The sequence below is a fragment of the Melanotaenia boesemani genome, chromosome 15, assembly GCF_017639745.1.
Source record: "Melanotaenia boesemani isolate fMelBoe1 chromosome 15, fMelBoe1.pri, whole genome shotgun sequence".
Lineage (NCBI taxonomy): Eukaryota > Metazoa > Chordata > Actinopteri > Atheriniformes > Melanotaeniidae > Melanotaenia > Melanotaenia boesemani.
In genome coordinates, this window is record NC_055696.1 from 9,846,278 (window position 1) to 9,862,261 (window position 15,984).

The following is a 15,984-nucleotide window of genomic DNA, read 5'->3' on the forward strand; positions in this document are numbered from 1 at the left end:
ATTATAAGAGCCAAACATTTTGACTGTAGTTCACCTTGTACGTAACAGGGGGCGCTGTATTGTTACCGGATGAGGTAATGCATGCATATATGGGGATGATGTCACTGGGGTTATTAGATGGTAACCTTTATGCACAATCAAGGAATAAAATGTTAAACTTGCATCAAGAAGAAACAGAGTGGACCGATGATAGTTATTGGCAGTGTAATGGTGTAAAGGTAGGTCAGCCTACTCCTGGGTCAAGCACTCTCAGTAGCTCAGTAATAGACTTAGCTCCTTTAACAAATATATATAACTAAATACAATCTATTGTTGTTCTTTCTCTTTAGACAACCTGAAGCTTACAGATTTTGGCATGGCCACAATGTTTCGTTTCAAAGGCCGAGAGCGCCTTCTGAATCGTCTTTGTGGAACTCTTCCCTACGTCGCTCCGGAGCTTCTCAGCCAGACGGAGTACAGAGCTCAACCTGTGGATATCTGGGCTTGTGGGATAGTCCTGACTGCCATGTTGGCGGGAGGTGAGTTCACAAATGGCTGTTTTGACAGCAGGAACATTCAGTCTCTCAGATCCTGTTTCAATAATCTCTCATTTCATCCGTTTGTAGTTTGAATGCGCTGCGTTTTATGCATAAATTACTCAGGGTTACCAAGCCACCCATGTGTGTAGATACTGGGTGAAAATCTCCTTATTTTTGTCCTTTTTTGTGTTCATTTTGTACTTAGTCAGTGATATGAAGAATGCCAGGAAATTAGGTAGAGTTAGTTGGAAGTAGTGTTTGGTCGAATGACGAGTATTCAGTATTCTTTCCCTGTCAGGGAGCAGGGTATATGATACTGTCTTTTCTTGGGTTGTTGCTATAGTGGTCAGGGAAGCCCGTCATCTTGAAATTTAAACAGGACAAATAATGTGTCATGAAAGCAGAGACTCTGCTGGTTACAAAGACGTCTCATCACTGTGGGACAAAAGCTCTGCGAGCTAGCATCCAAATCATAAATTAAGTCTTAATTTTGCTGTTTTGTTTTCAAAAGTTTTATTTCACTTAAAAAAATAACTCTCCTATGACTCTGCTTTAGTTTAACATTATTCATCAGGGTCCTGGTAGTTTACACGAAGGTGAAGGGGGTTTTATAATGAAGCATTCACTATTCCTATGATATATATTGAGCCTCATTTTTTCTGGGTCCTCGTGATGTTTTTAAGGTGAACTCGGGGGAAGTAATCTCACATGTCTCAGTTTTCTTATGAGACCAATATGCATGTAGCCACGTAGTTGTCAAGATACAGTGTGTGCAGAATTATTAGGCAAGTTGTATTTTTGAGGATTAATTTTATTATAGAACAACAACTATGTTCGCAATGAACACAAAAGACTCATAAATATCAAAGCTGAATATTTTTGGAAGTTGGAGTGGGGCTTTTTTAGTTTTAGTATCTTAGGAGGATATCTGTGTGTGCAGGTGACTATTACTGTGCATAATTATTAGGCAACTTAACAAAAACCAAATATAAACTCATTTCACTTATTTATTTTCACCAGGGAAACCAATATAACAACTCAAAATTTACAAATATACATTTCTGGCATTCAAAAACAAAACAAAAACAAATCAGTGACCAATATAACCACCTTTCTTTGCGAGGACACTCAAAAACCTGCCATCCATAGATTCTGTCAGTGTCTTGATCTGTTCACGATCAACATTGCGTGCAGCAGCAACCACAGCCTCCCAGACACTGTTCAGAGAGGTGTACTGTTTTCCCTCCCTGTAGATCTCACATTTGATGAGGGACCACAGGTTCTCTATGGGGTTAAGATCAGGTGAACAAGGAGGCCATGTCATTATTTTTTCTTCATTTAGACCTTTTCTGGCCAGCCACGCAGTGGAGTACTTGGATGCGTGTGATGGAGAATTGTCCTGCATGAAAATCATGTTTTTCTTGAACGATGCTGACTTCTTCCTGTACCACTGCTTGAAGAAGGTGTCTTCCAGAAACTGGCAGTAGGACTGGGAGTTGAGCTTGACTCCATCCTCAACCCGAAAAGGTCCCACAAGCTCATCTTTGATGATACCAGCCCATACCAGTATCCCACCTCCACCTTGCTGGCGTCTGAGTTGGAGTGGAGCTCTCTGCCCTGTACTGATCCAGCCACGGCCCATCCATCTGGCCCATCAAGACTCACTCTCATTTCATCAGTCCATAAAACCTTAGAAAAATCAGTCTTATGATATTTCTTGGCCCAGTCTTGACGTTTTATCTTGTGTGTCTTGTTCAGTGGTGGTCGTTTTTCAGCCTTCCTTACCTTGGCCATGTCCCTGAGTATTGCACACCTTGTGCTTCTTGGCAAAACTGGTGGCCAATGGCATCTTGGCAGCTTCATGCTTGATTTTCCTCAGTTCATGGGCAGTTATTTTTCGCCTTGTTTTTTCAACACGCTTCTTGCAACCCTGTTGACTATTTTGAATGAAACGCTTGATTGTTCGATGATCACGCCTCAAAAGCTTGGCAATTTCAAGAGTGCTGCGTCCCTCTGCAAGACATCTCACTATTTTTGACTTTTCAGAGTCCGTCAAATCTCTCTTCTGACCCATTTGCCAAAGGAATGGAAGTTGCCTAATAATTATGCACACCTGATATAGGGTGTTGATGTCATTAGACCACACCCCTTCTCATTACAGAGATGCACATCACCTGATATGCTTAATTGGTAGTAGGCTTTCAACCCTGTACCGGTTGGAGTAGAACAACATGCATAAAGAGGATGATGTGATCAAAATACTCATTTGCCTAATAATTCTGCACACACTGTATATCAGATTTATTTTGGGTAAGGCATTTTAAAATAAAATAAATAAATAAACAGTCACATGAAGGTAATACAAGGAAAACATTGTCTCTGTCTGTGTGTTGCTGTGTTAGAGCTGCCATGGGACCAGCCGACTGAGAGCTGTCAGGAGTATTCAGACTGGCTTGAGAAGAAAACATACCTACCTCCATGGAAGAAAATACAACCAGTGCCTCTCGGTACGTCTCAGAATACAGCAAACTAGAGCTGGGAGTAAAACTAATTACAAGTTAAATTTTATGAAACCATAATACATTTCAGTAGTTCTAAGCTGGAGCTGGAGTGAAATGTGTGGATCTGTTAAAAACATTTTAGAGAAAATTTTGTTTGTGAGGCATTTTAATATCTTTAAAAAAAGTGCTACAAGGTGAGTTGGAAATCAAAGATTACGATTGGATACATCTGTTAATTTTTTAAAATGTTGGTGATAATGTACAGACGTCTCCTTTCATTATGATTAATGTGTACTGAAAATAGCATTTACTAATATTTTCTTATCTCATTTAGGTTTGTTGTCCAAGTTAATGCTGGCCAGTCCGGATGCACGAATCACCATTCCAGACATACAGAAAGATCGTTGGTTTACACAAGGCAAGTCACAATATTAGTACAACAGTTTCCATTCACCTGCTGCATTTTATGCATAATTCTACCTTTCAAGCCTGATGATTTGTAAGCATTGCAGCAACGTCTGTTTTTTTTGGGGTAAGTGGGGAGGCGAGGAGGGTTCGATAAACTAAATATAAGGGTAAACATATTAGCTCACAAGCAAGAAAAGCTGAAACTATTTCATGTTCTTGATTCTTTAGAGACTGATGAAGTGGCTTTAAGTGGACAGTGACGTTTTCCTGGTTTATATAAAGTCAGAATTTAAATAGCTAAATAAATAGAGTTTACTGGACTGATTTCTCTTTGTTCTTCTCTGTAGGATCTCTCTGCTCAAGAGGAAACAACGTTCTAAAATCTGATGTTGAACTTGTACCACGACCCAACAGGTCAAATCTTTGTCATCCTTCTTTCAACTCAGCTCTTTGTTTTTTGCATTTTTTTCCCTCACTTTGATCTGAACACCGTCATTTTCGTGCCGTAGTGATGACAGGGTGCAGTTTTCCAGCTCTCAGCCTGATTTTGCAGCAGGAGGCTGGGAAGCCATGTTGGTATTTGGTCAAACTGAAGGTCAAGTGAGCTTCTCCCAGCCGACGAAGCCTGAACACATGTTACTGGGGAGTCAGTTGCTAGGCACACCTGGAGCCAGTCAGGTAACTCGTATTCTTTGTTTAACACTGGTTTCAGATTTTTAGAGGCTGGTTTGTTTCCCATATCTGACAGTGTGTTTGTCCTAAGTAATGAAGGAAGAGCAAAGATTTGTTGTTTACTTTCTTATCAAATTGTCATCTTCTGATACAACATGGCCCACCCTCACCTTTCTCTCTGTACATAGTCACCTTTTCAGAGATTAGTGCGGAGAATGACGCGTTTCTTCACCAACGTGAATGCCGATACCTCCTTATCTGCCCTGAAAGACATCTGTGATGGTCTGGCACTTGGCTTCAAACTCACCTGCCCCAAACAGGTAAATCTGTTCTAAAAGCTGCAGGTTTCAAACATTCCCTGAGTATTAACATGTCCAGAAGCTGTGACCCACCATAACTCATTTTAGTTATAAGAAGCTCTCTGTAACCTTTAGGTGACGCTGAGCACGCTGGACAAACGGAACAACAAACTCATCTTCAAAGTCCATTTACTAGAGATGGATCAGAGGGTGCTGCTGGACTTCAGATTATCCAAGGTGGGTTTGCATTACCACACCAGAGTTGAGACTGTGTTGTTACTTCTAAAAGCTTCAATTTTCACTGTTTAAAAAACAAAGTGATGGAGACAAAGCAGAAAATGCAGTACAGAAGCAGCAGTAGTGGCTGGAGGAAAATCCTCAGTCAGTCTCCATTTTCATGTTAACCCAATCACACATCTACCCTGAAAACATGGCTGCTGCTGCTCTCAATCACAATCCTGTTAAATCTAAACACAAAAAGATGATGCATATATTTTTAGATTTGTTTTATATCGCCTTACTATATATATATATATATATATATATATATATATATATATATATATATATATATATATATATATATATTTATATATTTATTTATTTATTTATTTATTTATTTATTTATTTATTTAATTAATTATATATTATATAATAAATAATACCTAAAGAAAAAGGCTCCTAATGATGGCTGGTTTTGCATTTTAGCCTGATACAGATATGATTATCAGACTGCTAATGTAAATTAAATTTGATCTATTATTTCTTTGCTTTTGTGATGTCCCAAATTAACAGAATGGCAGAAAGAAAAAACATATTTATCTCATATAAAGTATATAGTATAATCCTTATTTAGCCATATTTAACTAGTGTGTGTGTGTGTATATATATATATATATATATGTGTGTGTGTGTGTGTGTGTGTGTGTGTAAACAAATTGTTAACTTCATTTTATTTTACTGGATTGTCTCCTTCCACTGACACTCTTGAGCTGGTGGCAGCAGAAACACTTTGTGTTGATCAGATGACAAGATCTAAGAGTTTACTGTGTGTGTTGTGTTTGTATCAGAGATGTTCATACATCTGTCTGTTTCCAGGGTGACGGTTTGGAGTTCAAGCGTCTCTTTGTGAAGATGAAACAGAAGCTCGGTGACATTGTCAGCACTCAGAAGATTTTGCTCCCCTTCACATAAGTGGCTTCTACAAACCCACTGTTAAGGACCTTGGAGAGACAAGCTGTACATATTTACATGTTCTGTTGTTTGTTCTCTTTAGAAATGTTGAGACTTGTCTTCTTATATCCTTGTGAATTAGGAGGGCAAAGAAAAATCAGGTCATGTCTCTGATGTGTTAGTGTTTTATAGGTTTTAGTTTCTGGTTAGAATGTGACTGCAGGTAAAGTTATGTGCAGAGGGATGGCGGAGCATGGCTGTCCTTCATCTGAACTTGCAAAGACTGAGATCTTCTCATTATGTTTGATATGATACAATCCAAAGTTAAATAAATAATTAAAATACCAACAGAGTATGCTAGTTGTTTCCTGATCAATTATTCTAGGATAACAAAGGGATTTCAATGTTGCCAGAAAACTGTTAAATAACACACTTGCTGACAAACATTATATACAGGTTTATTTTCTGTCAAGTTCATGCTGTTATAACTGTATGACAGAGCTTTGTGTTACAGGATGTATGAGAAGATGATGTATATGTTGCAGGGGTGATGTGTAAGTAACAAACAGTGGATCAAACAAACAATAATAGTTGAAGGTTCAATTTTAGCTTAAAGCTTCCAGTGTCTGACTAGGAGCCTGTAGCTTTAACTGTGATTGTGACACTGACAGGTTCATTTTCATCTCCAGTGGGAGGTGCTTGGCTGCTGGGGGTGGGGGTGGGGGTACTACTTAGAGGTGAGGCTGCCCGGGGTATAGCCATGGTTGGACCTAAAAAAAAAAAAAAAACAGAGGTTCAAGATCAGGAAGATGAGAAGTCAGATCAGATTTAAATGACTTGTGTGCTGGTTTGTGTCTACAAATGCTCTAATGGACAAAAAGACTCATAAGTTAATTATTTTGTCTGTTTACTACATTTAGAGTAGTATGCTATTATGTAGTTTATTTAAGTCAGTAAAATTTCCTCAAACTTGGCTCACAAAAGGGATGTGGTGTCATGTTTCTATTGCAGCCAGTGAATAAACGTTACTGATGTTATCACAAACTTGGGGCGTGTGTTAAAGTTACTATAGTAAGATATCAGCACTTTTATAGTGGAGCTACACACTAAATTATTTCTCTTTTAATGTTTTCATTACCTCATTGATTCTTCACGACATTTATTTTCAATAGTTTGTTTCTGGTCAAAATTAGGTTGTATCTCTGCCAATTCTACTTGGCTTACAGAGAACGGCCGTCACAGTCTGAAGAAAAGTTCCTGCATTTACTCATCTTTTAGGATAAGAGAACATTATTACTGTTGACTGCTTGAATTAAGGCAGTTCTCCACATTAAAGTAGCGCTATGTAACTTCCTGACCTTAAAAATATGTGTTTCTGTCTTGTTTTGATGCCACAGTGACATTGTGCAGATCTCTGTAGCAGACGTTGCCCAGCAGCGCCCCAAGGCTGGGAAACTGGACTTCACAACTTTGGCTTCCAGCCTTTCACCACATTACAGCCGAGTTTCTTATTTAAAGATTTTACATATTTAATCTAGACCGGTTATAAAATAACTAGTTAATAATATCTGCTCTCCATCTGAAGCGAGAATCACCCCATAGAGCATTTTTATTCAGGAAAATATAAACCCCTATACTTCTAGGGGTTCTTCCTCTGTTTCACAAGCACACACTTACCCCTCAGATTTTAATGTAGCATCTATAAACATCACACGTTTGTCCCCACGCTGTTTTTTTAGACTAGAATTATAAGAGGGGGCTTCTGTTCCAAAATGCTTTTTTTTTTTTTTTTTTTATGTAACGCATGCATTTAAATTACAGGTCCCCCACAGGAGCCCAGACAATGAAAAGTCCATCTTTTTTATGAATGTCTTTGATATCTTGCCTGGACTGGGTGATCCGCCAATGTCTTCTATTCCTCCCTCTGACCCTGCAACCATTTCATCCTCTGGAAAGTTTATATTTTCCCTAGACTGGCTGTGCTGCCTACAGAAACCAAAGAAAAGATACAGATTGTAAATTATAACTTATTGCAATTATCTTTATAAACGAGAGATGTTCCACTCAAGTACACAGATACTCACAAGCCAAACAGCATGTCATGTAGTCCTGGAGGAAGAAACATGGCACGTTAATACTGCGTTGTGTTCCAGTGGATTTATCATACAGGTAAGCAGGATGGTGTTGCTCTTGTGTGGGACTTACGAGGATTGTTGTGGCGGTTGCGGATTATGAACACAAGCAGCAGCACTGTAAGAATGGCTGCAAAGAGCATCCCACCTATAGCTGCTCCAATCACAGCAGGGTACATATTGTAGCGTGGTTCCGCTGCAAAACATCACAGTTACACACATTGCAAAGTAAAACACCTCTAAAAAAATACAACTGTTGAAGTGTCTTATATAGATATCTTAAGTGGCTTTAAACCCACATTAATCCAGCTTTGTCGTTCTAATGTCCTCTTTACTGCAGCATTTTCTTGTTATGGTTAAATAACAAAATGTTCTCTTTTTTTGGCACAACATGGATTAACTGGTACATCAAACATAACTGGGTTGAAAACCACTGATCTGTTCTTAAATATCTTGTCAGAACAGGGTTATTAAGTTATTAAGTTTTGCAGTAAACCCCTCTTATGACTTCTTTAAAGAAGCTCAGTTATACCATAAGCAAGACATTAAAAGCAAATGCTTTATAAGTAGAAGCACACATGCTTTGTTTCAGGGAAAGTCAGGAAAAGGAAACTGAAATGGGAACAGATGAAGTGAGAAGAGTGTATAACTGTAAGATGTGTGTAACTGTTTGCATTTGTATATTGTTTGAGTGTGAGTCTTTCACCTAAGCGGATAAAAAAAAGAAACATGTTAGACTGTCATCAGATGGAAGCTGCAATCACAGCACAGCGCTGACATCGTTGTTTAAATTATAGCCTAACTCACCTGTCATCATTCTAAAATTCATGTTATTATCTCTGCACTTATCCTTTTTTTTTCCTTTTTTTTTCAAATGTCTTAAATGTGACCACATTTCCCTCACTCTGTTCTCTTACTATACCTGGAGTCTTTACTGCAGAAGGGTGTCCGATGGTGCGGTGGTTAATAGGCCTGATGCGGAACTGGTAGGTATAAGCTGGTGTCAGTCTGCCTACTGTGTGACTCCTGACATCTGGATCCTGGATGAAGTTCTGGTACCAGTCTTGGGAACCACCAGTCCTCTCTTCCATTTGTCCTTTTGAATCATTGCTGCCTCCTCTCTTTCCTGGTCGTTGGGACACCCATTGGTATTCGATGAAAAAACCTGTCCAACCTCCATCTTTTTCATTCGCTACTTGCCACTCCAGCTCCACTTCATTACGTTGTCGACTGTTGTAAGAAACTCTGATCAGGGTTGCGTTGGGTGGCATGGGGTGCTCTGATACAAAGATAAAAAAAAAAGAAATATGCCCTTTTGTATATGTTATATATCAGTCCATTTTGGCTACAACTGAGTCATGGTCTCTAGATAAAACACAGGCATAGTTATGTTGTCTGAAAAGTAAAATATTGATGCTGGATTGCATCAATGGGAAGGATGCTTCAACATGACTAGCTGCCAAACTGGAAGGCAACTGCTGCTCTTTCGTTGCTTCCAATAAGTACCCGTGGGTGCTCTGTGATCTACAGACAACAACAAACTTCAGCTACACTTTTCAATTAAAAATGATAAATTACTGTCCTTCTAACCTTTATCTACAACCGTAACTGTTTCTACATATCTACAACTACAAAATTTTTCATCCATCTTTTGCAAACTCAAGCTGTTGTTCATTCCAGTCATTGAAGCTTAACCACTGTCATTATCAGCTGATTGAAGCTTCCATGTTCTGTCTTTGCATGTGAGGTGAATCAAAACTGTCATCACACTCTCAGTAATAAATAAAAAAAAACATAAAAACATTATAAAGCATGTGAAAAGCTGTGGCATGACAACAGAAAGAGAAAATGAAAATGAAAAGAGATTCTTACTTTTGACCACCAACGTGACATTGATTTCAGCTCCTCCCACTGCATTTGAAGTGGAGCACCTGTACTCGCCGCTGTCTTGTGTCTCATCGGTGTCTCTCACGGTCAGATTTGCCCATGCAGACGTTTGCAGCAGCATGTACTTGGAGGTGTCTCGGACATCAACGCCCTGATTGTTAAACCAGGTGATCTCATTGGCAGGAAGATAGTTGGCTCTCAGATTGCAGGTGAGCTGCACATCACTCCCCTCATATACAGACACAACACGGCGCTGCGTCAGCAACACAGGGGCCTCTATCATGAAAAAGCATTCAGTAAATACCAAATTATAACTTCTCATTTTTGTCATGTACAATATGAATGAGCACTGACCCAAAGTGAGTCTGCAGGTCTTGGTTTGGACCAGAAGTGGGTGTTTAGCATAGCAGGTGTAGGGTTTCTCACTGCGGACGGTGCCATAGCGGAGGATGAGGATGTTGGAGTTTTCCTCTCCACCTTTGCTCTGTCCCCCTGGGCCATCCCACCACACTAAGGCTTTGGGGGCCCCTCCATCCCAGGAGCATGACAGCATCAGATACTCTTTGTTATTTGTCACATAGGCAAAACACACTGGATCTGCAGGTGGGATATCTGGTGGGAGAGCATAACATGAAAGATTCAGGAAAAATAAAAAACTTTATTTCTTCTATTACTAATTGTAATTTTTGTTCTCTCACATGTGCGTGTGTTGCACTCTGTCAGTTGTTTAAGGGCAGGATGAGAGCCCAGGCATTTGAAAAAGCTGTTGTTAGAAGTCAGACTTTCAGGGGGCAGCAAGATGGTAGTGCTGTTGAGTAGAATTTTTTGCTGTGTTTTGTCAACCTGATCTTGCCCAGTATAGCTCAGGTCACCAGTCCATTGGAGGGAAGGGGAGGGTAATCCACCAGGCCAGGAGCAGAGCAGTCTGAGAGAGGTGTGATTCAGAGCCGACTCCACAGAGCAAGACGGGGAGCCATCAGGTGGGTCTGCACAGAGGAAACATAGAGTGACGAAGTAGTGATGTGCAAAGTGGGGGTTAAATGAATTAATCAGGGCCAGAAACTGTTCCTCTGTGACTACAGTATTCATGAACTTGGGTAATAATTAAAAAAGATTATCATCTTATTAAAAAAGATGAAAGTTTTATAATATATCTCACTAGACATGCTACTCAAAATAAGACATCACACACTGATTTCAAGTAAGGACTTCAAAGCCTTTAATTCTTTATGAAAAGTCAAGCAAAATCTGACTTCCGAGCATATAAAGTGATAAACCAACCAACACTTGCCATGCCTGTGACATCACAGCGAGGTACCTGCCTGAGAGTCCCACCAACTTCTCAGAGTCCAAGGAGAATAGCTCTGCAGCGCCTCCATGCTCTGCTGTGTATATGTTGCTATGTGGTTGTGTAAGTGTAGTTTGAACTTATGATGAGTACATAGACTTGAGTAAACAGAGGAAATCAAGGAGTGTACTGTATGGCACATAAAAGAGGAGAGGTTTAAGTGAAAGAGGAAAGCTCCCCCCATCTCAGTTTTGCTACCCCACTGAAATTGGCAGCGCTAACACACAAAAAAAAACACACACAATTGGACTGAGTATAGGGGTTGATAGTGGGGTAGGATGGTGAATGATAGGGACTGGATATCAGAGATCACTCACAGTAGACAGTCAGGCTGATGGTCTTTTTGGAGCGGGTGTTGAGGTAGGTGTTCTGTGCCAAGCAGGCATAGTCGCCAGTGTGCATGCGGAGGATCTTGGTGATGGTGAACTGTGGCCCGGTGTAGACCTGGGAGTTGTTGTAGAACCAGACGTACTGACTTGCTGGATTGGACTGAGCTTGACACAGCAAAGAAACTGTTTCTCTCTCCAGAGCTGAGTATCCTCGCTCTGTTATACTGAATGGAGTCACATCTATCTGAGGAACATCTGGACCAACTGGGAAGAATAAACATGAAGGTGAAGGTTACACACAAGCTGTTATAATTTTTTTTCCTTTTTTCTTTTTTTGTGATGGCAAAGTTATGCATTTTTTTTTAAATGGCACACTGCTTGTGTAAATTAAATATGTAAAAACCTTAGGTTTATAAAATTATTGAAGAAAAATGCCTTACTTGTTTGTTTTTACATAAATTTCTATAATAATCTTTTACTTTTAAATGAACCCTTTTAAATCTATTTTGAAAACATGGAAAACTATTTGATTAATTTTGTTTCACAATTAGGTTTTTTTCTTTCATTCAGTGATTTCTCCAAGTTTTCCTAATAATTACATGATGTCAGACAATTAGGTTTTCACATTACAAGCACTCTGACATTTTATTCTATTTTCTGTAAATGTGTAGATTGCGCATTTCTATTTTTCATTCCTGTTTTTTATTAGTTAAAAAAAGAGTTGTAAAATTCTAATTGTAAAATTGAATAGTTGCTTAGATTTTATCTTTCTACTAACACAGAGAAAACTAATCAGCCCAAAGTTTCAAACTGGACTTTAACCGAGAACCCTAACATGAACCAAAACCTTACCGTAAGCGGCAATGTTCAGATCATTTAAAATAAATTTATAATATAATATATTGTCAAAAAACAAACAAACAAAAAAAAGATACACAACTGAACAAATCACCTGAATAAATAATTGATTTTATGTTATTTTGTGGCAGAAAAATGTGGAATCCTTATTTTACTGCCTATTGTAATACACTGTTACTATATAAATAAAAGTATTAACTAATAGCTCATTGCATAAAATAAAGTTTCAGTGCTTCTGTACTCACAGATGGTGTCCAACCACAGCCGGTTTGAGCTCTCACTGTTGACAGCGTTGCTGGCAACACAGCGGTACCAGCCGGTGTGGTTTCTGTTCACATCCGTCACGTTGATGCTGCTGCTGCTGCTCTGTGCAAAAACTGTGATGTTGCCACTGTAGGTTTCGCGTTGCCAAACATATTGGATCGGCCCAGTCCCATTTTCCAGATTGCAGCTCATCCACATTGTAGAGCCTTCCACTGGAGATGCGTCACTTAGCAGGAGGTATGGCTTACTGACAGGGACTGCAGTAGGACAAAGTAACACATTAACTTAGGTTTACTGTTTCTAATCCAGGAGAAGATTTTTTTACATTTTACTGTGTAATGTTTTCATGGTGCATTCCCAGTTGAGAAAAAGAAAAAGTAACTTGTTGAAAAAACATAAAGAATATGAATTAAATTGTCCACAATTATATACAGTAGCACTTTTTACAAATGCAAAGTACTTTGTAAATAAAATGATAGAATAAAGATAAAAAATATATGTTTTTGCCATTGTGTTGCTTTCTTTTAATATTAAATAATTCAGTGTTGTCCAGTTATTCTTCACTGAAACAAAATGTAATATTCTTGTATGAGCAAGTGTTTTGTCTGTTCTCTCAGTATTGTTGTGTGGATGAAAACAAATCTAATGAAACAAGAAGTTATAATTTAACAAAACTAAATTCAATGCCCACAAAATTGTTCATCATGAGGCCGGAAATGAAGTGAGAGGGAGATTGTTTTTTTTTTTTTAATTAACGTTCTTAGGGGTCCCCCTGCTGGTCGTTACATAGAATGCAGATTTAAGGCACTTCTGCACTGGCCTACTATAAAAATGCCCCAAAAGGTACTAGTACAAACAGAGAGTCTTTATGTGGTCGGTGTCACTAACAACAAGAAGAACTAAGAACGAATAAGGTTGAAAAGGTGATTAAGCAAAAAAAATATGAGCAAGTAAGGAAACAGAGGAATTAGCATAATGTATGACTTTAGAACATGTGGGACCTGACACATGTTATGTCACATATGCAATCAGGATTTTGTCTCTAGGGATGCCCCTTTTAATAACTCAAGAGGTCATTCAGTAGTCATATCTGTTTTTTATTCATACCTTTAAATACAAATCATAATTCTGTCCTGTAAAGTACTGCCCCTATGAGCAAAATGAAAAGGATGTTTCATATAAGCATTTTCACATCAGACTAGATTTTATTGTCAAGCCCTTTGTTCACCAAATCACAAGGTCTTCTGAAGGAGGGAAGATGGGTGGTGCAGCTATGGACACCAGTTTGACCCTTCATATGCAGTTGCTCTCATTACCACTATTATCTATTCAGTATCAGTATCACTATTCAGTATCTGTTTGCATCCACATATGCTGCATGGGCATGATTTGGAAAGTAGGACGGTCCCAGATAACCTGCTTGAGTTTGTGCTCGCTGTACCGGGTATTTTAACAATATATCACTTGTCTTATTATGGAGCAAATCGGATGCTGTGCTTTGAACTCATTATAGCAACTTGCTAACCTGGTTGGTAAAACAGAACCATAGTATTTTGAAAAAGAATCATATTTTAAGATAGTTAATAGCGAAGTTGTGTTTTAGCTTGTGGTTGCACATTATAGCATCAAGAATTTCTTGGCTTCCTTAGAATAAAGTGCTGCACTAGATGAAATTGGAGCAAAACAAGTTTTCCTTGGCATTGTGTTTCCCCCATAGAGACAGCTCAGGTAATGCTAGTTTGAAGCTAATTCTGTCCCTTTTCTACTTGGCTGGTTATTTGGTGGAACTGCTTATAAGATATATAAGGTATCCTTGCTGAGAGGCATTTGATTTATTGGTGGCTCTTTCTTTCTTGGTTCAGACTACTTGGAAGAATTCATGACTAATAAATCACTATATAATATATATATAATCATATATATGATGGCACATGATTTTACCATGATATTACCACTGACAGTGACATTTCTGGTTCAAACCATGAAAAAACAATATTTAAAAAATGTAAAGACTGATTTAGAAAAATTTAAGATATTTTTTGTGAAAATAAAAATGAACTTCCAGCAAAGTTAACTTGTGAAAGACAATTACTCATGAGGCATTTTCTGAAATGCTATGGTCAGTCGATGCCAGGGATGCCTTAATCTAAGGAAATATCTTCAGAATAAATAAAACTTAAAACAGACTAAATCTAGTAAAATAAACACCCAAATGGTTTTCAGACCACATCTTTTCCACTTCTATAAGACATTACAGAGAAAAGCTGTGTATGACTTACTTACATATTGATCCTTTAAAAAAAATATCAAGGTCTAAAATATAAATGTTGTCATCTAAATGAGTATGAAAGTAAGTTTTTGTATTTCTGTATTTCAGATTATTGATGTTAATCTTATTTATTCAGTATCAGCTAAACTGTGTGTACCGGTATGTTTGGATGAATGGAGATCATCAAGTTCAGAATTAAAGTAGTATTGTTGAGAGAAAAGAGAAAAGTCGAGTCCTCTCTTATGTCACAGCCACACTCCTGCCAGAAGAAGGGAAAGATTTCAAGACTGCAGTATCTTACCTCGAACAGTGAGATGCACGTAGTAATAGTAGACTTTGGGGTCCTTTTCTATGTCATAGAAGGCTTGACAGGTGAACAAACCATGAGCTGCCAGAGGCAGTTTTTCAATGCTCACAGCTGCACTTCCTGAGATGATAGTCAGCTGTCCAAGTGTTTCAGCCAGTTTCTGGATCTTCGGTCCTTTCCCCAAATTATACACCACAGCTTTTATGGCTTCAGTGCCAGGTTTGGTGAAGCTCCATATGTACATATCAGGAACTGTAGAACCACATTCCAGGATCACTGCTTTGCCCACTACCCCATACACGTTGGTGTCCTGGTACACCACCTCCCAGTCCTGCTTGATCTCCACGGCTGATGTTGGCACAGGATACACTGGCATGCCTGTAATGTGTTTGTGAAAGAAAAGGAGATGGTGGTGTCATATGCACTGCTTGTGTTCCACTGCAGGATTGATTACTTTGCAAGTATCAGAGGAAGGGTAATACTTTAATAGAGGATTTTAAAAACAGTGATCTAGAGAATTCTTTTACTTTCTTTACTGCTGAATCCAGCATAATTTGCCCCATAATTTTTTCTCTTTGATGTGACTCCTGAACTGATCTTTGTCCATCTTTTATATTATCTTTATTTATACAATGTATGTAACTATTTCTTTAGTTTTAAATTACAAATTGCATCAAAGTGGAGTGCAACAAATAAATTAGCCCGACATCTGGTTATATTACTCAGTTGCAGATATAACTATATCAATATAAATATTGGTGACAAGAAATGTAATTACAGAAACACTCAAGTTCTAATGCAACAAATTATATAACTAATTTATTCAAATCTTAAATTTGTACTGCAGCATATTGGACAAAAAAAATCTAATAAATTACAAACATTCAGAAAATGTTATATAAAACTCAGAAGGTGTAAATTAATCCAAAACACGCTTAAAAACTTTACCATTAGCCGCAGAAGAGACTGGACTGGCAGTAAGATATAGAAAGGCCAGCCCTAGCAGTTGGGCCACCATG

At 38.4% G+C, this 15,984-nt stretch overlaps 2 protein-coding genes across 3 annotated transcripts in view; one reads left to right on the plus strand and one right to left on the minus strand.

Moving 5' to 3' along the window:
* Positions 1-5,924, plus strand: part of chek1 (checkpoint kinase 1) — a 33,377-nt gene extending 27,453 nt beyond the window's left edge. For both annotated transcript variants that reach the window (XM_042007724.1, XM_042007723.1), the window contains exons 7-14: positions 330-518; positions 2,921-3,025; positions 3,354-3,437; positions 3,775-3,841; positions 3,937-4,105; positions 4,288-4,419; positions 4,534-4,635; positions 5,497-5,924. In XM_042007724.1, the coding sequence (XP_041863658.1) occupies positions 330-518; positions 2,921-3,025; positions 3,354-3,437; positions 3,775-3,841; positions 3,937-4,105; positions 4,288-4,419; positions 4,534-4,635; positions 5,497-5,592 (944 nt within the window). In that variant the 3' untranslated portion in view covers positions 5,593-5,924. The remainder of the gene's footprint in view (positions 1-329; positions 519-2,920; positions 3,026-3,353; positions 3,438-3,774; positions 3,842-3,936; positions 4,106-4,287; positions 4,420-4,533; positions 4,636-5,496) is intronic.
* A 1,729-nt stretch (positions 5,925-7,653) lies between these two features.
* On the minus strand, positions 7,654-15,341 carry LOC121654589 (V-set and immunoglobulin domain-containing protein 10-like 2). The gene is made up of 8 exons (XM_042008799.1): positions 14,960-15,341; positions 12,371-12,646; positions 11,256-11,531; positions 10,289-10,576; positions 9,945-10,202; positions 9,576-9,866; positions 8,626-8,982; positions 7,654-7,899 (listed from the first exon to the last, which is right to left on the minus strand). Exons 1-8 carry the CDS (start codon positions 15,339-15,341, stop codon positions 7,733-7,735), a joined length of 2,295 nt encoding a protein of 764 aa, XP_041864733.1. The 3' UTR covers positions 7,654-7,732.
* Positions 15,342-15,984: the final 643 nt, after the last annotated feature.

Bases quoted from the DNA above. Each gene is read 5' to 3' on its own strand.
- LOC121654589 (XM_042008799.1), bottom strand. From the start codon at position 15,341: ATGCCAGTGTATCCTGTGCCAACATCAGCCGTGGAGATCAAGCAGGAC. The intron at 10,577-11,255 runs GTGAGTGATCTC...TCCTCTGTGCAG, and splicing joins CATCAGCCTGACTGTCTACT to ACCCACCTGATGGCTCCCCG. The intron at 8,983-9,575 runs GTAAGAATCTCT...TCTTTGTATCAG, and splicing joins TGTCACGTTGGTGGTCAAAA to AGCACCCCATGCCACCCAAC.